Source organism: Zonotrichia albicollis, chromosome 13, assembly GCF_047830755.1.
Source record: "Zonotrichia albicollis isolate bZonAlb1 chromosome 13, bZonAlb1.hap1, whole genome shotgun sequence".
NCBI lineage: Eukaryota > Metazoa > Chordata > Aves > Passeriformes > Passerellidae > Zonotrichia > Zonotrichia albicollis.
Genome location: NC_133831.1, coordinates 20,586,240 through 20,609,246, shown reverse-complemented (window position 1 = coordinate 20,609,246; position 23,007 = coordinate 20,586,240). Strand labels below are relative to the sequence as shown.

At 39.8% G+C, this 23,007-nt stretch overlaps 1 protein-coding gene and 1 long non-coding RNA gene across 7 annotated transcripts in view; both read left to right on the top strand.

The window, feature by feature from the left end:
* Positions 1-16,026, top strand: part of TOX3 (TOX high mobility group box family member 3) — a 91,971-nt gene extending 75,945 nt beyond the window's left edge. For 3 of the 6 annotated variants that reach the window (XM_074551210.1, XM_014268359.3, XM_026794659.2), the window contains 4 exons: positions 3,706-3,975; positions 5,375-5,602; positions 6,921-7,001; positions 8,624-16,025. In XM_074551210.1, the coding sequence (XP_074407311.1) occupies positions 3,706-3,975; positions 5,375-5,602; positions 6,921-7,001; positions 8,624-9,370 (1,326 nt within the window). In that variant the 3' untranslated portion in view covers positions 9,371-16,025. Of the gene's footprint in view, positions 1-3,705; positions 3,976-5,374; positions 5,603-6,920; positions 7,002-8,623 lie in introns of all 6 variants that reach the window. The other 3 variants (XM_074551211.1, XM_014268358.3, XM_005488863.4) reach the window with 3 other exon arrangements.
* A 6,020-nt stretch (positions 16,027-22,046) lies between these two features.
* Positions 22,047-23,007, top strand: part of LOC141730831 (uncharacterized) — a 71,244-nt gene continuing 70,283 nt past the window's right edge. Inside the window, exon 1 of the long non-coding RNA XR_012582542.1 lies at positions 22,047-22,862. This is a non-coding gene — a long non-coding RNA (uncharacterized LOC141730831). The remainder of the gene's footprint in view (positions 22,863-23,007) is intronic.

Here is a 23,007-nt window from a genome sequence, read left to right as displayed (position 1 = left end):
TGCCATCCTGCCTGGTCTTGAGTGCCTCTGTGCAAGGCTTCATCACCCTCACATTACAGAATTCCTCCCTAACGCCTTATCCAAACCCCTTGTTCTCCATTTAGAGCCCGTCCCCCTTGCCCTGTCACTGGAGAGCCCAGAGAGGTGCCAGTGCTGCCCTCAATAAATGTCTCTGTACCTGAGGGGTTTGTAGCACTCATGTAGGATGACAACAGATTGATCTGAGTCAAAGCCATTTCAGCCTGCAGAGGAATGAGACAAGTTATTTCTCTTTTGGTTTGGTTCCACACATCATGTCCTTGTCTGATTATCATGCTGAGTAAAGCAAGGATTGAGCTTTGCCTGACTCGTTTTGAGATCACCAGGTTTTGTCGAACTTCAGTCCAAGGCTGCAAAGCAGATCAGGCTCAATCAAAACTTGATACTGTCTGCTTGAGGAGTTCACGAATTTTTGTCAGAATTGATCTCTTGTTTTTGCTTAATGTTACAAAAATCTTGAATGCTTTTAATACTTGTGTATCACATTTACTTTGGGTAAAGTTTATGTAGAAGAACTTGTGATATTCTCTGAAATTCTCCCAGTAGTCTCAGTGGGTTATTTCTGGATAGGTGAGCTTTTCAGTTTTCCTACAGTAATGTAATTAGGATGGCATGTGGGTGCTTCAGTGCACTTGTATTTCCATGTGTGCTTCTGATACAGGATTATTTTCGTTGTTAAACATTTCTCTGATTAACATCTCAAGCATAATGAAATGCTACTGATCCCTTCAGTTTGGTATTGGCCTTTGGTAGTATCACAGAAAAAAATAGAGTAAAAATAACTAATGGAAATTTTGTTTTCTTGGTTTTAGCTCCCTTCTTAGAAGACTTTTGTTTGCTCAGGAGCTATAGGAAAATGCCATGGACTTTAATATTGCTATGAACTAGCCTCCCTGCCTTCTTTCCAAACCACTGTACACACATAAAAAATGGCTCATACTTCTTTGTCAGAAAGCTCTGGTATAGGAACCATAGGTTGTTCAGGGCCACAGCACTGTACCACAAAGCAAAAAATGAACACCCTTTTCCTTTCTTTTTATAATATTGATCAGCCATATAAGTTAAACTGAAAGTGCAGAAAATACATTGTTTTTTGTTTTCATATGGACATATGAATAATAAGGGACTGGATATTATATGAAACATTTCTTTTGCATAATATGTGTTATCAGTTTAGTTCTAAATGGCCAGTTACAAAATATTGTTGTTGCCATTCCTGGATTTTAGTGAAGCTCTTGAGATTGAAAAAAAAGAGGCTAAAGAAATCAGGAAAAGATGCAGAAAAGAAAAACTGAAATTAAGTAAGTGGATGCAGAAAACCCACACAAGCATCAGATAGTGTCAGAAAAAGGGACAGTTAAGAATTCATGGGCTTGTGTATAAAATTAGATTCTGGGTCAGTGCAAGTCAAGAGAATTTAGTCTCAATAAAATCATAGATGCAACCGAAATGACAAGACTTGGAGTAAATGGTTTGTAACCCTTGTCATCACATTTTGTTGCCTGAGTGTAAAGGCCAGAAAGGCCTGCATTGTGTAGCAATAAAGGGAGAACAAAAGCAAGGCTTTCAGGGGTAGAACACCTCCAAGAAAGTACTGGCTGCACAATAATGAAGAAAGTTAGTTTTTCTGAGAGAAGGTTATTCTGATCCTCTTCAGCTTTGCTGGAGAAAGCCAGCAGAGTTTTTCTTCATGCAATAAAGTCATGTCTGTAAAATGATTGGAGTAATGGGCAGAGTGATATCGTTTCACAAAAGACTTTGAATGACTTCCAGATGCCACTGCCAATACAAGTCACAATCAAAATGACCCTGTAGTTAACAGCAGTAAATTTTCACAGAAAGGTGCCCTGAAGCAAATGGGTATTTCAGCCAGTAAGTCTGATGTTTTGATCTTTCTGTATCAAGTGCTCCACTTTTGGCAAACACAGTCATCTCTAAGGAACTGCCGTCCTTTACTGAAAATATTAAAAGCATTTAAGAAGTAGGAAAAGCAGTGTGGTGGGGTATGGATGATGAGCCAAGCTGGCAAGGGCTGGGGAAGCATGGGGAAAATGAGGGTGAGCCCTGGGGCACAGAGTCTGGATCATGAGCTGGTGAGGTTAACTTGATCTCTACTGGACCCAGCTGCACATGCATTTTTATGCTAAAGAAGGACTGGTTTTTACTGTATAGGCTTCAGCAGAAAGAGACACAACTGTCTAATTCAGAATTAATATAATTTACTGTTACAGGGAAACCGTGAGCTGCAGTATTTGTGTATAAAGATCCATGAGGCAGGGTGTGCATCTTCTCTAACACATGTTGCTTCTTTGTATGGCCACCCTTGTCCCAGCCAAGGAAAGGCTTCCAGGAGCACAGAAACACTGCCTCTGTTGAGGGCAAAGTTATAAAAAGTAAGGGAAAGTCATTTGGGCTAAACTTTCACCTCCATGCTGACACAGATTTTTCAAAACTGGTTTTTACTTATCCATACTTAATAAGAGAGCACCAGGAAGGTCAGACTCTGTTGTGGAAGTCCAGTGGGCTCCCACAATTGCTGTTTTGTTCTGTGTCATTTCATTAAGGATCATTGCACCTGCTACTAATTGCAATGTGGCTTATTAATAATGAAAGAGTTTTCAAAATCTAATTTATTTCTCATGTTTCTGGCTGCTCAAACAATGACTGTAGATTAATCAGGTTGCTGAATCAATTTGTGAGCTATTTATTCTCTTATTAACTTTTTAAAAAATCTTCTTTTCTGTTTACATGTTCCTTCATTGTGTATTGATCTGTGTGTGGTCCCAAAAAAACCCCATAGTTTTCATAGGCAGATTGCAGCTGACTTTACCTTCAGGGTCTTGCTTCTTTTTATTTACAAATGTGGTAAATGTTGTGCAGATGTAGGAGACACAGTTTGTGCCCTCAAGAAACAGTAGAAACCAAACCATGCAAGTGCTTGTGTTTCTGAGACTTGGAGAAAAATAAAGTCGGTGATTTGTACATCGAATTTGTACAAATTTTGCTACTTCCACATGTTTGATTGTTGGATTAAAGATAAAAATGTGCAGTTTTATGTGCTACTTGCCAGCAGGAGTGTTTAGGATTACTGGACTGGTTCTCCAGCCTGCTGCAGTGAGTGCACTCCAGACCAGCAGGGCAGTGTTTTGTGTTTAAAACAGATTTAAAATCCCACCCAGACAGGACTGGTTTGTATCCACTGCTGTTACTTGTAATGGCCAAGAATAATTGGAACTCAGTAGAGGAAGATGCTTTTCTCTCTCTATATATATCCCCTCATCCCACCCCAATTTTGTTTACTTTCTGACAACAGTCTGTGTCTCTTCATTTGCAATGTTTTCCTGAATCCTCAGTCATCCTGTTTCCCTGTTGTTTATGTGGGTATTTCTCACTACATCAAGAGAAAAAATGTTTAAAAACAGACAAATGTAATTTCTAGTCAAAGCACAAAATAAGCAGCCTCAGTTGAGGGGAAAAGAGAAGTCTGGAGCAATTAAAGTAACTGTTGCTACACTTAGTTTATTAATAATATATTCAATTCATTAAAAAGGAAGGAAGCAAACTGCATGTTGATGGTGTTGGTTCTGTAAGCCTGTGAAAATAACTTCACCTGCTACTGCTGTATGGTAACTGCTAATATCTAAGCAATGTTTCCATCTCTTTTAGGATCAGAGTCACAGCCAGGTTTCCCAGTACCGCCAGGACCACTCTCTGATTATGAGATCCATTGTGCACATGACTGATGCTGCTCATTCGGGAATTATGGCTCCATCCCAGCTCACCACCATTAACCAGTCTCAGCTGAGTGCGCAGCTGGGGCTGAATTTAGGAGGCACTAATTTGCCACATACCTCTCCCTCCCCTCCTGCAAGTAAATCAGCCACTCCTTCCCCATCTAGTTCCATCAATGAAGAAGATGCAGATGAATCAAACAGAGTAAGTTATTCCATGTGCTGCAAGCCTCACACATCCACACACTGGATTTGCATGGCTGCAGCTGCAATGTGGTCATTTAAAACACAAATAGTACAGTAAAGTGGAATATGATTAATTTGCTGATTACCTTCTTTTCTTAAGAAGTATCCATACTATCATCATAATAATTAACCTAAGACTAGACAGATATATATAGATATATATATGTGTACATATATATATATATGTGTGTACATATATATATATGTGTGTACATATATATTTTTTTTTTTCTTTTGGTCCAATATGAGTCAGGTTTTCAGATCTCTTGAATCTCTTCAGGCATCAGTCTTGGACAGTTTTCTCATTTTGTTATTCTCTGGAGTCATGTAAAACATGGATGTGTATGGAGAGAAGTAAAATAAGGTTTCTTCCAACTGAAAGTTTAGTTAACCTATATCTTCCTTTAAATAAACCTCTTATAAAAGGAAAAAATACTGACCTAATGAAGAACAAATGTTCTTATAGCAGTATGTGTAAAAGCCTAATTAAAAACTGTTCCATGAAAGGTTTTCTCATTGAGTTGATGGAAGTTATACATGTGGAAAGCCCATTGTACAGGATCCTCAATATATCAAAGTAAATCACTATCATAGACAGATACATCATACTACATATCATATTTAGAGCCACTTGATCCCCTTGTTGCACTAATCTGTGCATGGCTCACCGAAGGAGAGTTCAGGGCACGAGCACACACAGGGAGCGGAGCTGCTGGATCCCCATCCAGAGGGCAGAGAGGGGCTGTCAGTGCCTGGCCAGGGCACAGAGCTCCCCCAGGGGCACCTGCCCTGCCCTGCCCTGCCCTGCCCTGCCCTGGGGGAGCACAGCCAGTGCTCTGCAGGTGGCACACACTGCCCAGGTGCTGCTGCTGCTGCTGCTTTTTGCTTCAAGGGTGGGATTTTTAACTCCTGGCCCATGTCTAAGTTGCCAGTCTAAGCCTGGGAACTGGAAAATGCCTCCAAGCTTTTGCCTTTTGAGTCTCAGCTGCTGAGATTGGATCTTAAAGGAAAAACATAGATGGTCTCTTCAAAATATGCTATGAACTACATCTTAATATTTTTAATACAAATTAGCATTGGGATGTCCTTTTTTAGGTCTTTAAGATGTGACTCTCAGAGCCATGCTTAGAATGAGTAGTAACTACTCATGATTTAGTTCCAGTAGCTCCAATGAGATTATGCTGAGGCTAAACACTCTTTGCTAGAGAGAAGGGCCTGCACAACAGGACTCTCCCAAGCGTTGCCTACATAACAGCTTTATCCATATAATATTACCACTGACTGTAAATAATTGTTTTGCAATTTATCTGACTTACTTAATGCATTTAGTGACTGTTCTTGTTCTTACTGTTTCTTAGGCTACTGGAGAAAAAAGAGCTGCCCCAGATTCTGGCAAGAAGCCCAAGACCCCAAAGAAGAAGAAAAAGAAAGACCCCAATGAGCCACAAAAGCCAGTGTCAGCATATGCCCTTTTCTTCAGGGACACACAAGCTGCAATTAAAGGACAGAACCCCAATGCTACGTTTGGAGATGTTTCAAAAATAGTGGCATCTATGTGGGACAGTTTAGGAGAAGAACAAAAACAGGTAAATTGATGCAGGGTTGTCTCACAAGAAGTAACAATAGTAATCCATGTAGAAAAATCCTCCTACCTCTTCTCTGAGTTGCCCATGCTACTTGCTGATGTAGAACTCCACCTCTGTAATGCTAAACTGAGTTTTGAACTTGCTGAAGACCCGGCATCTAACTTTTATTTTTTTTTCTTTGTGACAGCTGACAGGTAGTGTTAAATGACTGTATTTGTCTTTAAATTTTAAAGGGCAGTTTGTAAAAGAGCTCAGGTTATAGTGTCCTAGAGTCCGCTTAAAACCATCTTTTGATGATTCCTATTTCAAAGCCCTTGTTTCCTATTAATAAGTTAGAAAAGAGGAAGGTACAGCATATTTACCATTTCCTTTGATCTGCCTTATGAATTTGTTACAAAGCGTGTTGATTTCCAACCTTTGAAGCCAATCCTCTGAGTCTCATTACAATGTTGTGTGGGAAATGCTATCTGCAATTCCAACTGGGTACAGAGTGATGAGTTTTGTACTTCCTTGAGGGTTATTCTTCTTTCTATACACATGGAACTGCGGCACATGGATTAAAGGGGGTTAAAAATACCCCTTGTTTGTTCCCAGTAAGAGTTAATAGAAGCTTGTAGGAGAGGACAGGTTTCCAGATTGGACACCTTTTGGCAAGAGATGAATGGTACTTTTTTCTGAAATACATTTAGAAAATTTATTCTGATCTAACAGATGATAATGAACATGATTTAAAGGTGAACTTTAAATTTAATAATGATTAAAAATACAGATTTAGTAATTTTTGCCTAGCAGTTCTTGTTTAACTCAGTGGGATTCTCTCATGCTGACTTTGGGGCAAGTCCAAGCTCTTTGATCCACCTTTTTTAAAGGTGTACAGATTTTCTTATATGTAGTTCAAATATCTGTTTTGAAAATAAATGCACAGGTGTGTTCTACTATTCTAGCCTACTGCTGATACATTTTGGCATTTGTAGTACCCAATTTTCTAATAGCCCTGCTACTTGGAGTCAATAAAATACTGTTTTCTGGGCAAGGAAAGAGTGCATAAGTAGTCTTGTCAATCAGTTTGCTGCTCAGACTGATGTCAAATAGCAGCATTTTGTTATTCCTGATAATAAACATAAACTGTACTGCAAGTCCAGCAAGTAGCCCTGAAAGCCTGTAACCACCTGCAAGAATATTTAGGACTTTCAAATAGAGTGTTTTCAGGGGTTTTGGTCTATGTTTTTTGTTTCTGTGCTAGTGATTTTGAGAGCATTCTGGCAAAAGAAAAGATCTTAATAGTTGAAGTTGGTGAAATTGTGATCTCTTTTAATAGGTATATAAAAGAAAAACTGAAGCTGCCAAAAAAGAATACCTAAAGGCACTTGCTGCCTACAGAGCAAGCCTTGTTTCTAAGGTAAGCCTAATGTTGCCTTCAATGTAATTCAAGTTAGCTTTTAACAATAATATTGGAATATGTGGGGCAAGGGGGGGATGTTATGCACAATATAAGCAGAATCATGGCATTTCTGTAATACAGCTCTACAAGATGTTGTGCTGCTGCTTGAACCCTGCTTAGACTCTGCAAAAATAATTTCATCTCTCTCTCCTGGCATACTAATGATTACCAGAAACCACCTTTGTAATTGTACATCTTCCCTAAGCTGTGGAGGCACTTCATCACAAAAATAAAATTCAGTCATGAAAGATATACTGACCTTTTGACATTAATATTTGCAAGCTGTTTGCAGAGGTTTGTTTTTCCTCAAGTGCTGCTTCTCAAAGGACAGGCTTGCTCTGCGTGAAGTTGGAGAGCAGTTGTTGTGCGACAAAGCTTAAGTATTTTTGCAGGTGAGGGGAAAGAAATGTGTGGTGGCTCTGAATTTGGAGAGTACTAAAAAATGGACCAGCTGGCAGTGAGCCACAAGGAGTATTTTAGTGGATCCTGAGTTAAAATAAAACCTGTGAAGAAAACAAAGCTCTGCTGTCTTACTTGAGAATTTGCCTTTCTAGACAGCAGCACTATACAGGTTGCAGTTCTGTTGCATCTGAATACCATAAATGGAAATGTGCTTATAGACATCTGAAATATGGGTGTAACAGTGGGTGATGATGTTTCAACTCCTGAGAATATTTATTGGAATGTACAACTGCAGAACATTAGTAAATCATATGGAAAGTTGCTGTGTATTTTAGCTATTGATTAAAAATACAACATCAGAAATTATACATGTGTTTTTGAAAGCTGGAAGATTTCTTCTTCTTGTGTTAAGAAGCTGTGTTTTTCTGTTGCCTCTGGGACTTAGATAATATTCCAAAAGCCTTTAGAATCACAATGCTAAGTTGAAGATCAGCAGGAGTTCTAAGTACCTTTGAGAGATATTATTTTGTGAATCTTAAGTTCCCTTTTCAAAACAATCAGGAATCATGTATTTTTCCCCACATCCATGGGACCAGGACTACCAAGTAACTTCTGGGTAGATTGCAGGTGGAAATGACGCTCAAAGTCATGGTATCTCATCTCCTCTAAATTAAGACATCCTTGCTGTAGCTTTTTCATGTGAGATGTTTCAGGGTAGGGATGGGATAGAGACTTGTGCAGCACAATTTATTACAGGTAAATGTCTAAAGAGTGTCAGTTAATTGATCATTGGTTGGTAGCTGATGGGGTGGGGCGTGTGTGTGTGCTGCTGCTGCCTCCCAAAGAGCAGCGTTTTTTAAAAACATGTAAATATATTGGGCCTGTTCTAGCTCTTTCAGTGACAAAATGTGTGTGACATCTGTGACTTTTTGGTGTTGATCAAGGGCACAAGTTAGTTTTTGTCCAAGTAAGACCTGGAGGTGCCATATAGGGAGGCAGATGGAGAGGTGATGCAATGTACTGCTGATCAGTGGTTGTTTTCAGACTGCAGATTGATCTTTTCTGATAGAAAACAAAAGATGGCAAAGGTCTCTGAGTAGCTGTTACTTTTATTACCATGTAAACAGTAACAATGTTTTTTCTGTTGAAAAGACAATTAATTTCTCTTCCAAACACAGGCTGCTGCAGAATCTGCTGAGGCCCAGACAATTCGTTCTGTTCAGCAAACACTGGCATCCACAAATTTGTCTTCCTCTCTCATTCTGAATAGTTCCCTTTCTCAGCACGCCACGGTGTCGGCATCTCCCCAAACTCTTCAACAGCCCCTTTCCAGAGCCATTGCTCCAAAACCCTTGACCATGAGACTGCCAATGAATCAGATTGTAGCTTCTGTCACCATTGCCCCCAACATGCCAACAAACATTGCAGCTCCATTGATAAGCTCCATGGGCTCCAACATGGTGGCAACGCCGTCCTCATCTCAGCTCAGCCCCTCCATGCAAAGCCAGCAGCACCAGATGCAGCAGCTCCAGCAGCAACAGATGCAGCAGATGCAGCAGCAGCAGCTACATCAGCATCAAATGCATCAGCAAATACAGCAGCAAATGCAGCAGCAGCATTTTCAGCACCACATGCAGCAACATTTGCAGCAGCAGCAGCAGCAGCAGCATCTCCAGCAGCAGATGAATCAACAGCAGATGCAACAGCAACTGCAGCACATACAGCTTCAGCAAATGCAGCAGCAGCAAATGCAGCACATGCAGCACCAGTCCCAGCCTTCTCCTCAGCAGCATTCCCCAGGAGCCCCGCAGATCACTTCTCCCATCCCTGCCATTGGGAGCCCTCAGCCAGCACCTCAGCAGCACCAGTCACAAATACAATCTCAGACACAGACTCAAGTATTGTCACAGGTCAGTATTTTCTGAAGATAAACAATCTTGCAACATGGCTTTGTGTTGATGGAGGGGTAGGGGTAAACCATATTTGGCTGAAAACTGTAAATTGTTGATGGTAGTTATGCAGGGATGCATAACAGATCAAATGATCCTCTAAAGTGTCTATTAGATAGGCAATAAAGAACTACAATGTAGCTGTGTATCATCTTTTAGCTGACTATAAATCGTTTTGTTTAAAAGAAAAAATGCTGTTCTCTTTTTCATGTGATGCCTTTTTAATTTATTTAAGCTTTACCTACAATATGTGAATCAACTGGCCTAAAAAATACCTGGACCTTATGACTGCAAAATGGCCTTTCAGAGTTATATGCTATAGCCCTTCTTTCTCTAAAAGTGAGTAATGCACTTCAAGGCAGTATGAACTCATGAAGCCCTTAAAGCACAGTTGTAACTACCTGTAAAATTATGATTGGATTTCATACAATCATACTTGTATGACATGAGTTAGTTGATGGCATTTTTTGTCATGAAAAAATAGAGTAAATCACAGATTTTTGCCAAAGCTCTTATTTTTTTTTTCTTTTTCTCTCCTAAATGTCTTCAAAAAAACAAATGCAAGTAACTGGACGTAAATGTTTGACCCAACTTTTCACTTCATTTCTCTAAATAAACCTGCCATAGTTCATAAGAAAATATATATTGACATTTACCCTCTTATGTTAATTCCAATTACAGAACAAATGTGAATATTATATTCTGTGTCAAAGTGATGAGTTTCAGATTTAATACACTGTATTTTTAAAAGGGAAATGCACTTAAATAAAACTGTTATTAAAGAAAGCTAAGATGAGAAATGCAAGTTATTAATACGCTGTAAAACCAGTAGAATATTTAAATGAAACTCCACAACTGAATAATCAATGTAAATATTTTCTTTAAAAGTTGTAAGTTTTCATATCATGTGTTGTAAAGTTTTCATAAATGAGGCTTTAATGTAAACACTGGTAACATGAATTATTAATTGCTACATTGCTTATTGTGTTTTTATGCTGTTTTATACTTTTTTATGAGTTATGATAGCAGCAATTAAGTTGTTTGTATTTTGCTTATCTAAAATAAATGCTTTTATCTTGCTATAGAATAAACACATTTCGGTAAAACTGATGAGCTGTAAGTCTTTGATAGAGAAACCAGAAATATTTCCTTCTGCAAATGATTTCTTGGACATTTTTAAACTTCTTTGGATTTTTATCAGACATTCTGGGTGAACAGGTACCAATGGGAACTTGGCTCTTGTGCCCTCCAAGATGCTCTGCTGCAGAGTTGTGGGCAACTGCTCTGAGGTGTCTGAGACTCCAGAGAAAGCAAGGGCTGGGGTCACACAACAGTGATGGTGCCCGTGCTGATGAGCTGCAGGAACAGGGAGGTGAACCTGTCTCTCAGCTGTGATGTTCAGAGATGGAAATCAGCACAAATTGGTTTTGTATCTGAGAGTTCCAGGTGTAAACTCAGCTACTGCTGTGGGCCTCCCTCTGTAAGGCTCCAGCTCCTGCCTTGGGCTGCTCCTGAGCTCTCTGACTTTTATGTTCTCGTTAAGGTAGAATGTGATGGAGTGGGGAGGATGGAGGGGGCAGGTCTTTCATGTGAAGGCTTTGGAAACATTAACATCCAATGTGTTGTCAGGTTATTAGTGCTGTTCCTATATTTTTGCTCTGAACAGAAAGGAGAGAGCCTCTATTTTCTTGTTTCCCTTCTTCTCCTGCAGTATCTGTGCTGTGAGTGCAGCCTGACCACTATCCCCAGTTGTCTGGCATGATTAATTACAGCATCTGTCCTGTCAGAAGCTATAATGAAGAGGTCTTGATAAAAATTGCAAATTACCACTGGCAACAATCTTAAACTGCTTATGATAAAATGAAAATTAAAAACAGCAAGTGTCAAGCCTGAGCAGAATCCTAATCCTGTTTGAGGCATGGCTACCATGCTCAGAGCACAGCCCAAAAATAATGGAGTAGAGATCCCCAAAAAGTTGCAGCCAGACTTGAGGGAAGAGGTACTACAGCATGTGAGTTTCTTCATAATGAATTCATCTTTCAATATTTCATCATCCTCAGGTACTCTGCTTATTATGTACAAATATTGAACAGCAAGAGATTCTAATTATAAATTTATAGATTTCTTGGAGCAGAAGAAATCATATATAAATTGAAGCTTTTCATAATAGGTGTTAGTTGACAGCTACCCATGCTCCTAATAGCCTTAGCATGATATCTAATAATGCCTGGGATGGAGGGTGTTTATTCCAAGTGCAAGGAAGCCTGTCTGCATTAGAAATGGCACAACAGAGGCTGGTTGGGAGAGATTTCGTGTGTGTCAGTTTTAACCAATGTTACGTAACAAAGGAAACCATTTTATGGTCGTTTTTGAAACCTTTAGACAAATGTCTTCAGAAATAATTGCTAAACTGCATGTGACAGTAATTGTGTATTAGTTCTATAATTGTCATTTTGAAGACCTATGAAGTATCGTTGGAAAAATGTCACAAGTGATAAGAGTTAATTACAACTGAAGTCTGTTTTCAACTATTTGCAGCGAGAAGCAGGTGTTATTACACTCATTAAATGGTTTCATAAATCCTGGGTTTTATCACATTTGATTAAGAGCTGCTGAACTACTGATGTTCAATTCCAGGAAAAATAGTTTTAATTACTGCAGCTAAAAAAAAAAAGAAAAAAAAAAGAAAATTAATCATCAAGCAGGACCGTATATTTTAAATATCAAAATTTGAATCTTGAAAAACTGGAGCATCTCCCTGCTTGCCACAAAATTATATTTTGCATTACCCACAATAGCATATTGCAGAACATCTTGTGTTTCAAACTGTGCAAGTTTGTGTTCATGTTCCCTAAATCTAAGTGAATAACTGTGCTATCATAGGTCATAAATAAAACTGTTAGTTTAAATCACTTGATATGCAATTTATACAAGAAAAATGCAATAATCTGTATGGTTTCAGTGTCTTGCATGGTTTTTAAGAATGTTTTCCTTCGTAGCATTTACAAGCACTTAACTGCTCCCTTCTTTTCCCAAGGTTTCAGATGCTTTATCACCTCGGTTAACCACATTCTACTTTCACATTAACCCAGGTTGACACATGATGAAAGAACATAAGGAGGTTTAATTTTTAGCTGACACAGGGTCATTAGTTTCTAACTTGGAGAACAAAGCCTTTAAATACCTCTGTGCAACATAATCTCAATTTTATATTATCACCTGACCATTGTGGTTTGCAGGACAGATGGATTAAATATCTCAAGTTTAACCACAAGTCTTGCACTGACTCTTTTCAATGGGGATTCCTATTTGAATGGCTCCTTTTTCATTTCTCACTTCATGGAGTATTTTGCAGCACTGGACTGCATTCTAACCTTTCCCTCCCCCCTTTGTTTGGCTTTTGTTTTGCAACAGCTGTTATTATCGTTTTTGGTCAGCTGTGATTGCTGGAGGCAAAATAGGACCAGATGGTGTTTTGCTATGCATGAATGGCGAGTTAGAGGAGTTTAGATTGAATAGGCCAAGTTTGAATGGTGTCTATGCACCACCTGCCCTCTTCAGCAGCAGCACACACATCATAGGAGCATGATCTGTCTCAGACCTACTAGAATTGGATGGGAATGGAGAGCGCCTCGTTGGATTTTCTCCATATTTATTGATCTTCCATGCACTAACAGCATAATGCAGTACACAGTCAATTTGAGTTAATTGGATATGACACAGCATGTACATGTAATCTATCACTGGAGTCTCCTGGTACACTTTAGGGTTTGCTGCCACAAGAACATGCAGTATTAGCCTGCGTTAATAGGCTAAGTGGATGGAAGTAAACCGGGATCATTGTAGGGTTTGATTTGACAAAATATACTGTAGTTTTACAATTGTACCCTTGAAACTGCCAGAAATGCAGTTAACTATGAACATTTCTGATTTGATAGACGGGGGCTGAGCATTTTGTCACAGAAAGAAATATTTGTCATTCCCACACATTTCTGTGAGGCTTGCCAGTGAAATTTTAAACAAATGTATGGAGCAGCATCCACAGGGATGGGCCAGAGGCATTCAGAATAATACCAAAGGGCTGCTTTGGTAACCTAAAACTGGTCAAAGAAGTGGAATTTAAATGTTACATAAATATAAGAACTATTGTCTGCTCTGCTAAGGCTGACTGAAAGACATGGGGTGTGAAAGACTTGTGCCTGGACGTTACAGAAGAAAATACATGGGTTATGAGTAATGAAAAAATATATAACACTAATATATAATGCATAAATTGCTTGCATTGTTAAAGCAATTGGATGTCTCAAAGCCTACTTAATATGTGACTGAGGGCTGCGATCATGCTCTGAGTTGGCAGGAGCTGCTCACTCGGCGTCTTTGTCTGTGGTGTCAGGTAGCCAAGTGAGCTACTTTATTATGAAAATTGCATCCAACTGAAAAAATGCTAAATATTTTCAAGTGCCTGTGGGAAAAGCTAGGTTTGTATTAAAGGATTTGGTTCTTAAAGTCACCAAGAAGTTAATGCTTCTCAGGTGCATCGGAGGGAGAGAATTTTCGATTATAATACAAAAATCTTTGAGAAGTGAATGTATTGCTTTGAACGAGCTGCTGTGACACTTCAATAGCCTACACTGGAGATTTAGAATGCATTCTGTTTACCTCAGTTAAAAACCAGAAGTGGTATTTTAAACAGTGGGCTTTGTCCAAGTTCTTGGAGCATTAACATCTTCAGGCCCTAAACAAGCCAAAGCAATGGAGAGTTTTCTTAGAAGGTTTGAAATTAAATTTATTTTTATCTTCTAGGTTAAAAAAAAAGTTGAACAGAAAATTATACTTGTCTTGCAGTTATATGGACACTTCTTCCGGTTATCATTTATTCTCCTTCCTCTCCAGGAATATCTTTATGATGCAGTTACCTTTGGTCTCTTATTTTTCTCCAGACTGGAGTTGCTACATCATTGTAACTCTGCTGTTCTAATTGTAAAAGAGAGGCTTTCATCCAGAAAATAATTTAAAATGAGCTGATAATTCATGTATAAAGGTAGTAATTTCATTGAAGTGACTACTCATATGCTCTGTTACACAGTTGCTCAAGTGCTTTTATAGGTCAGGGTCTAATTGCAAAACATTGTATTTGTTTTCCAAACAGATCCAAGTGTTTATAATAATAATCAGAACCTAAAAGTAATCTTATGTTTTCTGCACTTTCTTTTATTATATTCAATTCAAAACAAGTCATGGGTCTCATTTTCAAGTACAGTACAGTATTCTAACCTTAATGCTGGTTCAATGACTGACTCATCATAAATGTGTAAAGAATTACCCACCTGATGAGGAATTGTATCTGCAGTCATTTAGAAGTGATTCTACTGTGCACAGGTCTGAAAACTTCTACCTGGATCAGCAGTCACAGCTCTTGACTGAGCAGATGCCTTAACCAAATATTTGTATTTACAAAACAGAGAAGTAAATGCAGGCAAACAAAGTGCCAGGGCACCTGCTGGCAATATTTGTGAAACCTAAAGGGTGTATTTACTGCAGGCTGGTTTAGTTTAGTGCTGCAGCCCATACTGTACTGATAACAAACATATACATTGCATCAGCACATACAAAATAAACAGTAAGTTAAGTACATACATAATAAACCCCTTGTGTTATAATTTTCTTGCTGGTAGTTAAAGGTCCTTAATCTTGGAATTAGTTTTGATATTCCAGGAATCATAAGAATTGACCATTAAATTTTATAAAATAGTAAGTAGCTGTACCATTCCTTACTTTCCTCTTCCTAATTTTGAAAGTGAAGAATATTCAGTGTCTGGAAATCAGAACTCATTTTGGAAAATTCTGCTGTATGGACTGTTCATCAGGGGATTATCACTGCTGCTCTGATGTGCATGTTTACATACATATATATAAAATAAATAAAATCTTACGCCCTGCTCCTATCTGCTCACCACCTGTGGAAAGCTGGTCCTGAAGAACTTCTCCTCTTTCACCCTCCTTCATGTTCCTCCTGTTCCTGTGGGTCACAAGGAGATTAATAGATTGTGCACATACACAATACATATTTGTTTTACTAAAGAGATGTCCAGATGGGTGCACTTAATTGTATGTGGCAAATGTCTAAGATATACATAAATCTAGGCATGCATTTGGGGATTTTGGGGTTAACATGTTAGGTGCTTTGCTGCACGGACTGTCAAAGGATTTGGTTACTGCTTAGCATGCCTTGGCATTGACAGAATATAGATGAAGCTAGTGATAATTATCATCCTTGTGTAAACAGACTTTCTCCCTTATAGAATGGTGGCAGATAAATCTATAAGAGTTTTGGTCAATTACAGCAGACAAGTATTTTACAGCAAATCTTGAGCCTGTGGTGAAATCCATGTAATTCTGAGTGTCAGTTTAGATACTTGTGTTTCTGTAAAAGCTGGGCAATCTCTTTTTTTCTTCCTTTCTTCCTTTAACCCAAGGCAAATGAAGTTATCCTTCACTTCAGAAAACGATCAGAACTTGCTAGCAGGCCTGGACAAATTAAGCATCCTTGAACAAAAATCATGACACTTTCACAGTCATTTCTGTTGGTGTTTCCTGTAGCTGTACTTGGCTTTAAACTGAAGGTGGAGTTTGTTCCAATTATTTCTTTCCATTTCCAAAGCTGCTGATCAGCAAAAAAAAAAAAAAAAAAAAAGAACTGATGCACAATTCTGCATCCCTGCCTGTTCAGCTGCACAAGAGGCAGCTCCCACTGGGAATGGGTGCTGGTCCCACCAGGCACAGCGGGATGTGGGTGCAGCACGGGCTCCATGCTCATCTCATTTTATGCCCCTTTGGTATTAGATGTCAAAGGAAGGTATAAATGATAATTTCAAAGGGAGCAGAGCAGCCCACCATGGTTCACTGCATCCCCATGTCCCTGTGGCCATGGGGCAGCTGCAGCCTCTGCTGGGGCAGGAGCTCTCCTGGTGCCAGGGGGGGCCTGTTGGCAGCAGCACCACTGAGCACGGCATTCAGAAATCAACACGAGCTTTGTGCTGCACTCAGGGCTAAATAAGAGCCCATGAAGCCTGTAAAAATAATCCAAATCATTTCAGGATACTTTGGAGCAGGGCTTAGCTGAAAATGGACAGAGAAATGCAGCCATTATGAGCATGCTTGTAATTTTTTCCAATGACGTAGGAATATTTCTTGGAGAAAGAGAATTTTAAGGAGAGGGAGGAACAGCAATTTTCCTTCTGAATTGAGAAAATGAAAACTGTTGGGTGTGTGTTGCTATCACAGCAAAGTGTTTCTATCCAGGCTCAGTGTTTCAACATGTAAACAACTTCCACTGAAATCTGCAAAGTGCCTGTGCAGAGCATCTGGGAAAATATTTGTGCTTTAAATGCATTAAGCAAAATGATAATGTTATTTGACTTTGGTTAATCAATAACAGAGGAGAAATATAATGCTTTAATAAGCTTCTGCCATACAATACAAAGTCAGTGAAATAAAAACCACTTTGTTATTTTTTTAAATGTGCATAAATTACAGTGGGGTTTCATTTTAGGGAGTGTGGATTTTTCCCCTATCGTTATCTGTATATTTTATCTGCAGTTTGTTGCTTTAGAACAATGTATTTGTCCACTGTAGACAAAATATGCACTTTGTTCAATTCCTTACTTGAGGTCAAATTCTCTTGAGGAGAACAAGTGTGGGTTGTGTAGCTGTCAAAAGAGGGTTTAGTGCTTGACCCTAAGAAGCATTGAAAGCCCAGATCTTTCTTTTTTTATTGCTTTTCATTTTCATTGTTTGTACTTTATACTTAAGAAGGGGCCTCTGCACAGGGGAGAGCCCCTGCTTTCGTATTCACAACCAGCAGCCTTCTACTGAAACACCTCAAAAGCTTTTCACAGCAAGAATTTGGAAACCACTGCCCTGTGTCAACTGCTGGTGCATAATCAAGCTGCACAGGGAGGGGCTGGGGCAGGATGTGGGGTGCACGTGCCCAGGCAGGATGGGATGGAGGTGCTGTAGGGATTTGGAGCACATGCATAAATGTTCTGGCAATAAACAGAAAGAACAGAAGGTCTATAAGCTTGGATGCAATAAAGCAGGAGTGTGAGTCCAAAAGGTGAGTTGCTGAATCAATGTTGTTTAGAAGGTACAGACAATAGTTGTTTAACTGGACGCTCACTGAGAAGTCGATGGTACACTTTTATATTTCTGTGCTCCAACAGAAGTTGTCTTACCTTCTCTACAGATGGTGTTTATATAGTGTGCACAAGATCAGGGTTAGAAATAGCCATATAAAAGGCCAGATATTTTTTGAAATTATTCACAATTACTATTGTGTAATTGGAAACTGTAAGTTTTGCATTACATTTTATTTTATAGAACTACAGTGCAATTATACTTATCAAATCTATTGCCAGTATGAGGTAACCTTATTTGTAAAAAATGCAAAATGTGTTCCTAACTGGACAGAGTTTTGTTTGACATACAAAAGTGGTAAAGGTGATTTCAAATCCTTTCCATCTGCATTGGTAAGACTGTTGGCCTTATCTTTTTTTTATCTTGGGTACTAACTCAGATCTCCAGGGCCATTCCAAGGGAGCCAGAAGCACACGAGGACCAAACAAACAGATGGACTGAGAAGCAGAAACCTGAGCAGTGGAGGAAGGTCACCTCTTTGGAAAGTTACACAACTCTTGTGGGAGCCTGGCTCCCAAGGAGGGTGATTTCAGGTGCTTCCAGGTGGGAGGAGAGCACTGCACAAGCCCTGCCTCTGCTGCTGAAGGCAGGAAACCGAATGAAAGACAAGGAGATGACAAAAAATTGGTTATCTATATAAATTGAGACAAACTACATACACTATGTATTCTGGGACAACTTGCGCCCTTAAAAAACCCTGACAGGGAGCAGTTGCTGGCCTACCCAGAACAGAGTCTCCAAATAGGCATTCATGTGGGGAAGCATGGTTTTAATGACACAGATCTCCAGTCAATATCTGGGAGCCAAGGAAATGCAAGGGTACATGAGCACTCTGTATCAGCATAATCTGGTTCAGTCAACAAGAAGCATTTCATAGACAGCACAGGAAAATTACAGTTGAATAAGTCAAAAAGCCTTACAATGAAGAAATAAAATAGCATTCAGGTTGAGAGTATCAGAAAAAAAAAAACAACCAAACCAAAACAAAAACACCTCCAAAACAAACAAACAAAAAAAACCACCACAAAAACAAAACACAAAACCACAAAAACCCCAAAGACAACACTCTCAAAATTACAAACTGTAAGAGCTTTCATGTGTAGCAAAAATTTCCTCCAGAATTGTATTTGTTGCTCATAACAGGCAACTGGGAATAACATGACAGGTTTGCAGAGTCCCTGCAGGGCGCAGTGCACATACAGGCCCTGTCCTGGCCTTGTTCTTGAGGGCAAATGTTGCTTTCTGCTTGTTGCCACTGGTTCAGGACTGTCATTTTTATGCAGACTCCAGGCCATGTAATCACTCTCTGCTACTGGTTCTCAACAGCCAGCCAGGCCCAGCCTGGCAGTGCAAATGGAAAAGAGACTTTCAGGATCCTCACAGAAAATCCCAGAGACAGGAGGGAGCCATCCCTGGGATGTGGGGCTCTGTGGGCTCGTGCAGGCCCTGCTGAGGATCAAGGGCACTTTGCTGGCTGCACCAGGCATGAGGAAATCAGAATTATGAGGAAAATCACAATTATGAGGAAATCAGAATTATGTTTCAAGGCCAGGTCAGATGGGGCTTTGTCCAGTGAGGTCTTTGTGGAAGGTGTCCCTGCCTGTAGCAGTAAGGCTGGAACTAGATGAGATGCTCTTTAAGGTCCCTTCCAACCCATACCATTCTATGATGCTGTGATTCTTCTGTCTTCAAATTCTTTCACTGGAAGATCCAGAGCTACAGTCAATACTAATTTAGGGTAAGAATTATTTTAATGGACATGCAAAAAATCCCATGCAAAATTAAAAGCCTGGGGAGAAGGAAAGGGCAGGAGAGATGATTTCGAGCCTGTGATTCTGCAAGTTTGATTGATTTTTTTCTGTTTCTGACACGAGGCTCTTTAAATTGCAGCATCTTGGGGTCAAGGATAGAGATACAAAATCCTTACTGCTCTTGGGATGGTAGATGTTGTAACATGGCCCTGATCTGTCTCTGACCTCTGACACCACTGGAAAGTGACTGGAATCAAAGCACTGAGAAGAAAGGTGGGCCTGTGCAATGGATTGGAGATGCCCACAAAAAGACAGTAGTTCCAGCAGCTCCCTGTTGGGGGGTTTGGTGGATGAGAAGAGCAGCATCACCACAGAGACACTCACCTGGCTGATCTTGTGATGGATGTTGGGATTGGGATTGAGCACAGGTCCCTGTGGGCTGACCTGGTTGTATTCCAGCCCTCACTGTGCACTGCAAAAATTCATCTTCAGGCCCACTGATACTCAGACCATACTGATTCAGCACATGCTCAGAGGTAAAAATCTGCTTACATTTCATGCCTTTTAATTGCAGAAAAATTAAACAACAGAAAAATAAACACCAGTAAAAGTCCAGGTAAATCAATCCATTCTAAATCTCCCACAGGTGTCAATGGCCTCTGTCAGGCTGGAGATAAGCTAATGATACCTGTGGCCTGCCAGGAGACCATGTCTGGTTACCAGCATTCTTCCAATTTGCCTTCTTCTCCTTGGATTCAATGGCTCTTAAGCTCATGCTTAAAGTTAAACTCCTTATGAAGCATGTTGCAGAGTATAAAACATAATTAAGATTTAGGAACAGTAGAAGAGCCTGTAACTGCTCATAATCCATCTCTTCTTTCTCCAGACCTGGAAAATAGAAATAATGAGCCTTCCCAAAGGTTTGATGCTTTATTTTATTTTATGTTTTGGTTCCTTTAAGGATTTCACTCTATAAAAGTGGAGTAAGAAGAAAAGTTTGTTACACAGGTTTTTGTTAAAACTGAAGCAGCAGAATAAAGAGGTGGCTTCACGAAAAGCTGAGCCAGGTCACTATTATTCTTGGTGATTAATTAGCATCTGTGATGTTTAAATGTTGATAACTGCACCTGTTTCTTTAAAACATCCTCCTGGGTTTCCTGTGTTGAAAAGCAGAGGGTGAGAGGCTGATCAGCTGCAGCTCAAGACAAATACTGCTGTGACTAAGATTTGCTGGTCAGGTGTTGTAAGAAACTGATTCCTTGGAATAAAGTAGATAAATCATCCTTGTGTGAATTTAATGGCACTTGTATAAAAAGTAATTAAACCCTTACAGTATCATATGTAGAATTTCCATCCTATACTTTTTGATTAGGATCACTGGGATTTTAGCCATCACCTCTTGAAATCCATCGTAAAGCTTGTGGTGGCTTTGGAGCTACTGGACCAAATCTTGACAGAGCAGCTTTGGTACTTTTATAATGTAAAATAATTATTATAACTCAGAGCTGTGCTTATCTTCCTGCTCGCAGCAAGGTGAAGGCTCTTTGACTCAGAGCCCAACACAGTCCTGTTCACCCTTGCAGCCCTAGATGAATGATTGTGAGCAGTACTTTTGCAGGTTGGGCAAAATTTGGGGCTTCAGTTGGTGCTGAAAGAATTGATACTGTTTCTCCTTATAGAGAGAGTGAAGAGTCTTGCTTTCCACACTGAGGCATTTAAGCAGCTAGTAATTAAAAAAGAAAAGTGCTGCCTTCACTGTCCCAATATTTGCTCACAAAGCAACATCAGTATTTTCCATCTTTACACAGAGGTGGGATTAGATTTTCTACTCTACTCCTTTCCTACTTTTAGTACATATACAACTCTTTTAAGCAATAGAGATTTGATTAAAAAAGCCAACCCGGCAGCATAAACCAAAACCAACTGTGTTCATTGAAGCGTTGAACATCATAGCTGCTGCTTACCATTCTCATTCATCTGGCGTTTACAGAGAAAGCCTGTCTTGATATCTTGAAGGCACTTTTAATGAGTACACATCATGAATTTTCCAACTGCTTTTAGATTGAAAATGATTTCCTTTCTATTTGTCACAGAATCATGTTATTTTACATTTTAAAAGGTTCTTGCACACCTCCCCCAGCACCTGGATTGTAAGTGATTATTGGCTATTGTAGTTTGAAAATGAAAGTTGGTAGAATTTACTTCAAGCCTGTTCAACTAAATAAAAAAGTTAACTTCTGCTTTTTAAAAAAATAAAACTGCCACATAGCTACTGTACTCTCAGCTAAATATCTGCTTTGATATATTCATGCAAAAGGTTAAATCCTTCTCTCCTCTGTACAGCATCTGTACCAGCCATTCCATCCCCTCTAGTAGAATATTTAACCTGTCAGACTCCTCCTGTCAGGATGCTAAAAGTTGATGAGGGTTCAAAATATGGACTGTGTAGGTGCACAGTTTGTGGTAATTGGGAGTGGGGCTGGGATGGGGCTGGGCTGACCCTCATCCCCAGTGGGCTACAGCTATGGGAAGCAGGTGAGCAGCCCTGACAGCAACGAGCCATGGAGTGCCCAGGGGCACTGAGCAGCCACCAAAGGGAGCAGAGGGCACACAGGGGCAGGGCATGGACAGTGAGGGGCACACAGGGGCAGGGCACTGACAGTGAGGGGCACACAGGAGCAGGGCATCAACAATGAGGGGCACACAGGTGCAATGCATCAACAGTGAGGGGCACACAGGGGCAGGGCATTGACAATGAAGGGCACACAGGGGCAGGGCATCATCAGGAGGGTATAAAAGGTTGGGCTAAAGAACAAGAAGGGAAGATGCTTGCAGCCTTCTGAGGTGGTAAAGTGCTATCTTGTGTGGGTTGAAGTTTTCTGATGTTGTATGCTGGTACTCTGTCTATTATTGCTGTCTCAACTGTCACGTGTGCTGCAACAGGGCTCAAAATCATCAAGGAAAATCCATTCAGCTTTCTTCAACCCAGGCATAATTTCTGGTTTGGGAAGCCCCCTGATAAAATTGGTTGGAGTCTGGAAGGTAATCTGGGAAAGCATCATGTTCTGTGTGTCGTGTGCTCACCTTCATCCTAGAGCAGCTCATTTTGGACACTGGAGACCAGGCTGGGTAAACCTTTGCAACCCCTATTTTTAAGTCTTATGTTAAATGGACTTTTAAAACCAGTGCAAAGGTTACTCTGGCTTTGGAAAATTTCAGAATAGGGAAGATAAAGCTTAGTTTCATGAACAAATTCTATGGATAAAATTCATGAGAGTGGGAAGGCAAGTAAGTGGGAAAATTTACTACATTGGGTTAAGTCAGTCTTTTCCAAGCCCTAAGCCTAATTACCAAACACTGAGCAGTAACTGATAATTTTCTTTCTTTCTCAAACTTTAGATACCTTAGAAGTATTTTCTTATTTTGTTCAAATGCTACTGAAGATGAGTATGCTCAGCACTGACCTGCTCTGCCACGCAGGCCTAGGAAGTCTCAGAAGGAACAGATGGAGGCTCCTGCCTGTAAGTCCATGGCTGTTGTTTGATCACCACTAATCAGGTGACTTTACTCACTGGGCAGTTTGGTGTAAGAAAATAGTGCATATTTTAGTCATAACCTTGTAAACCTTCACTTTGCATTTGAGAATGTTTTGTATGAGAAATAATG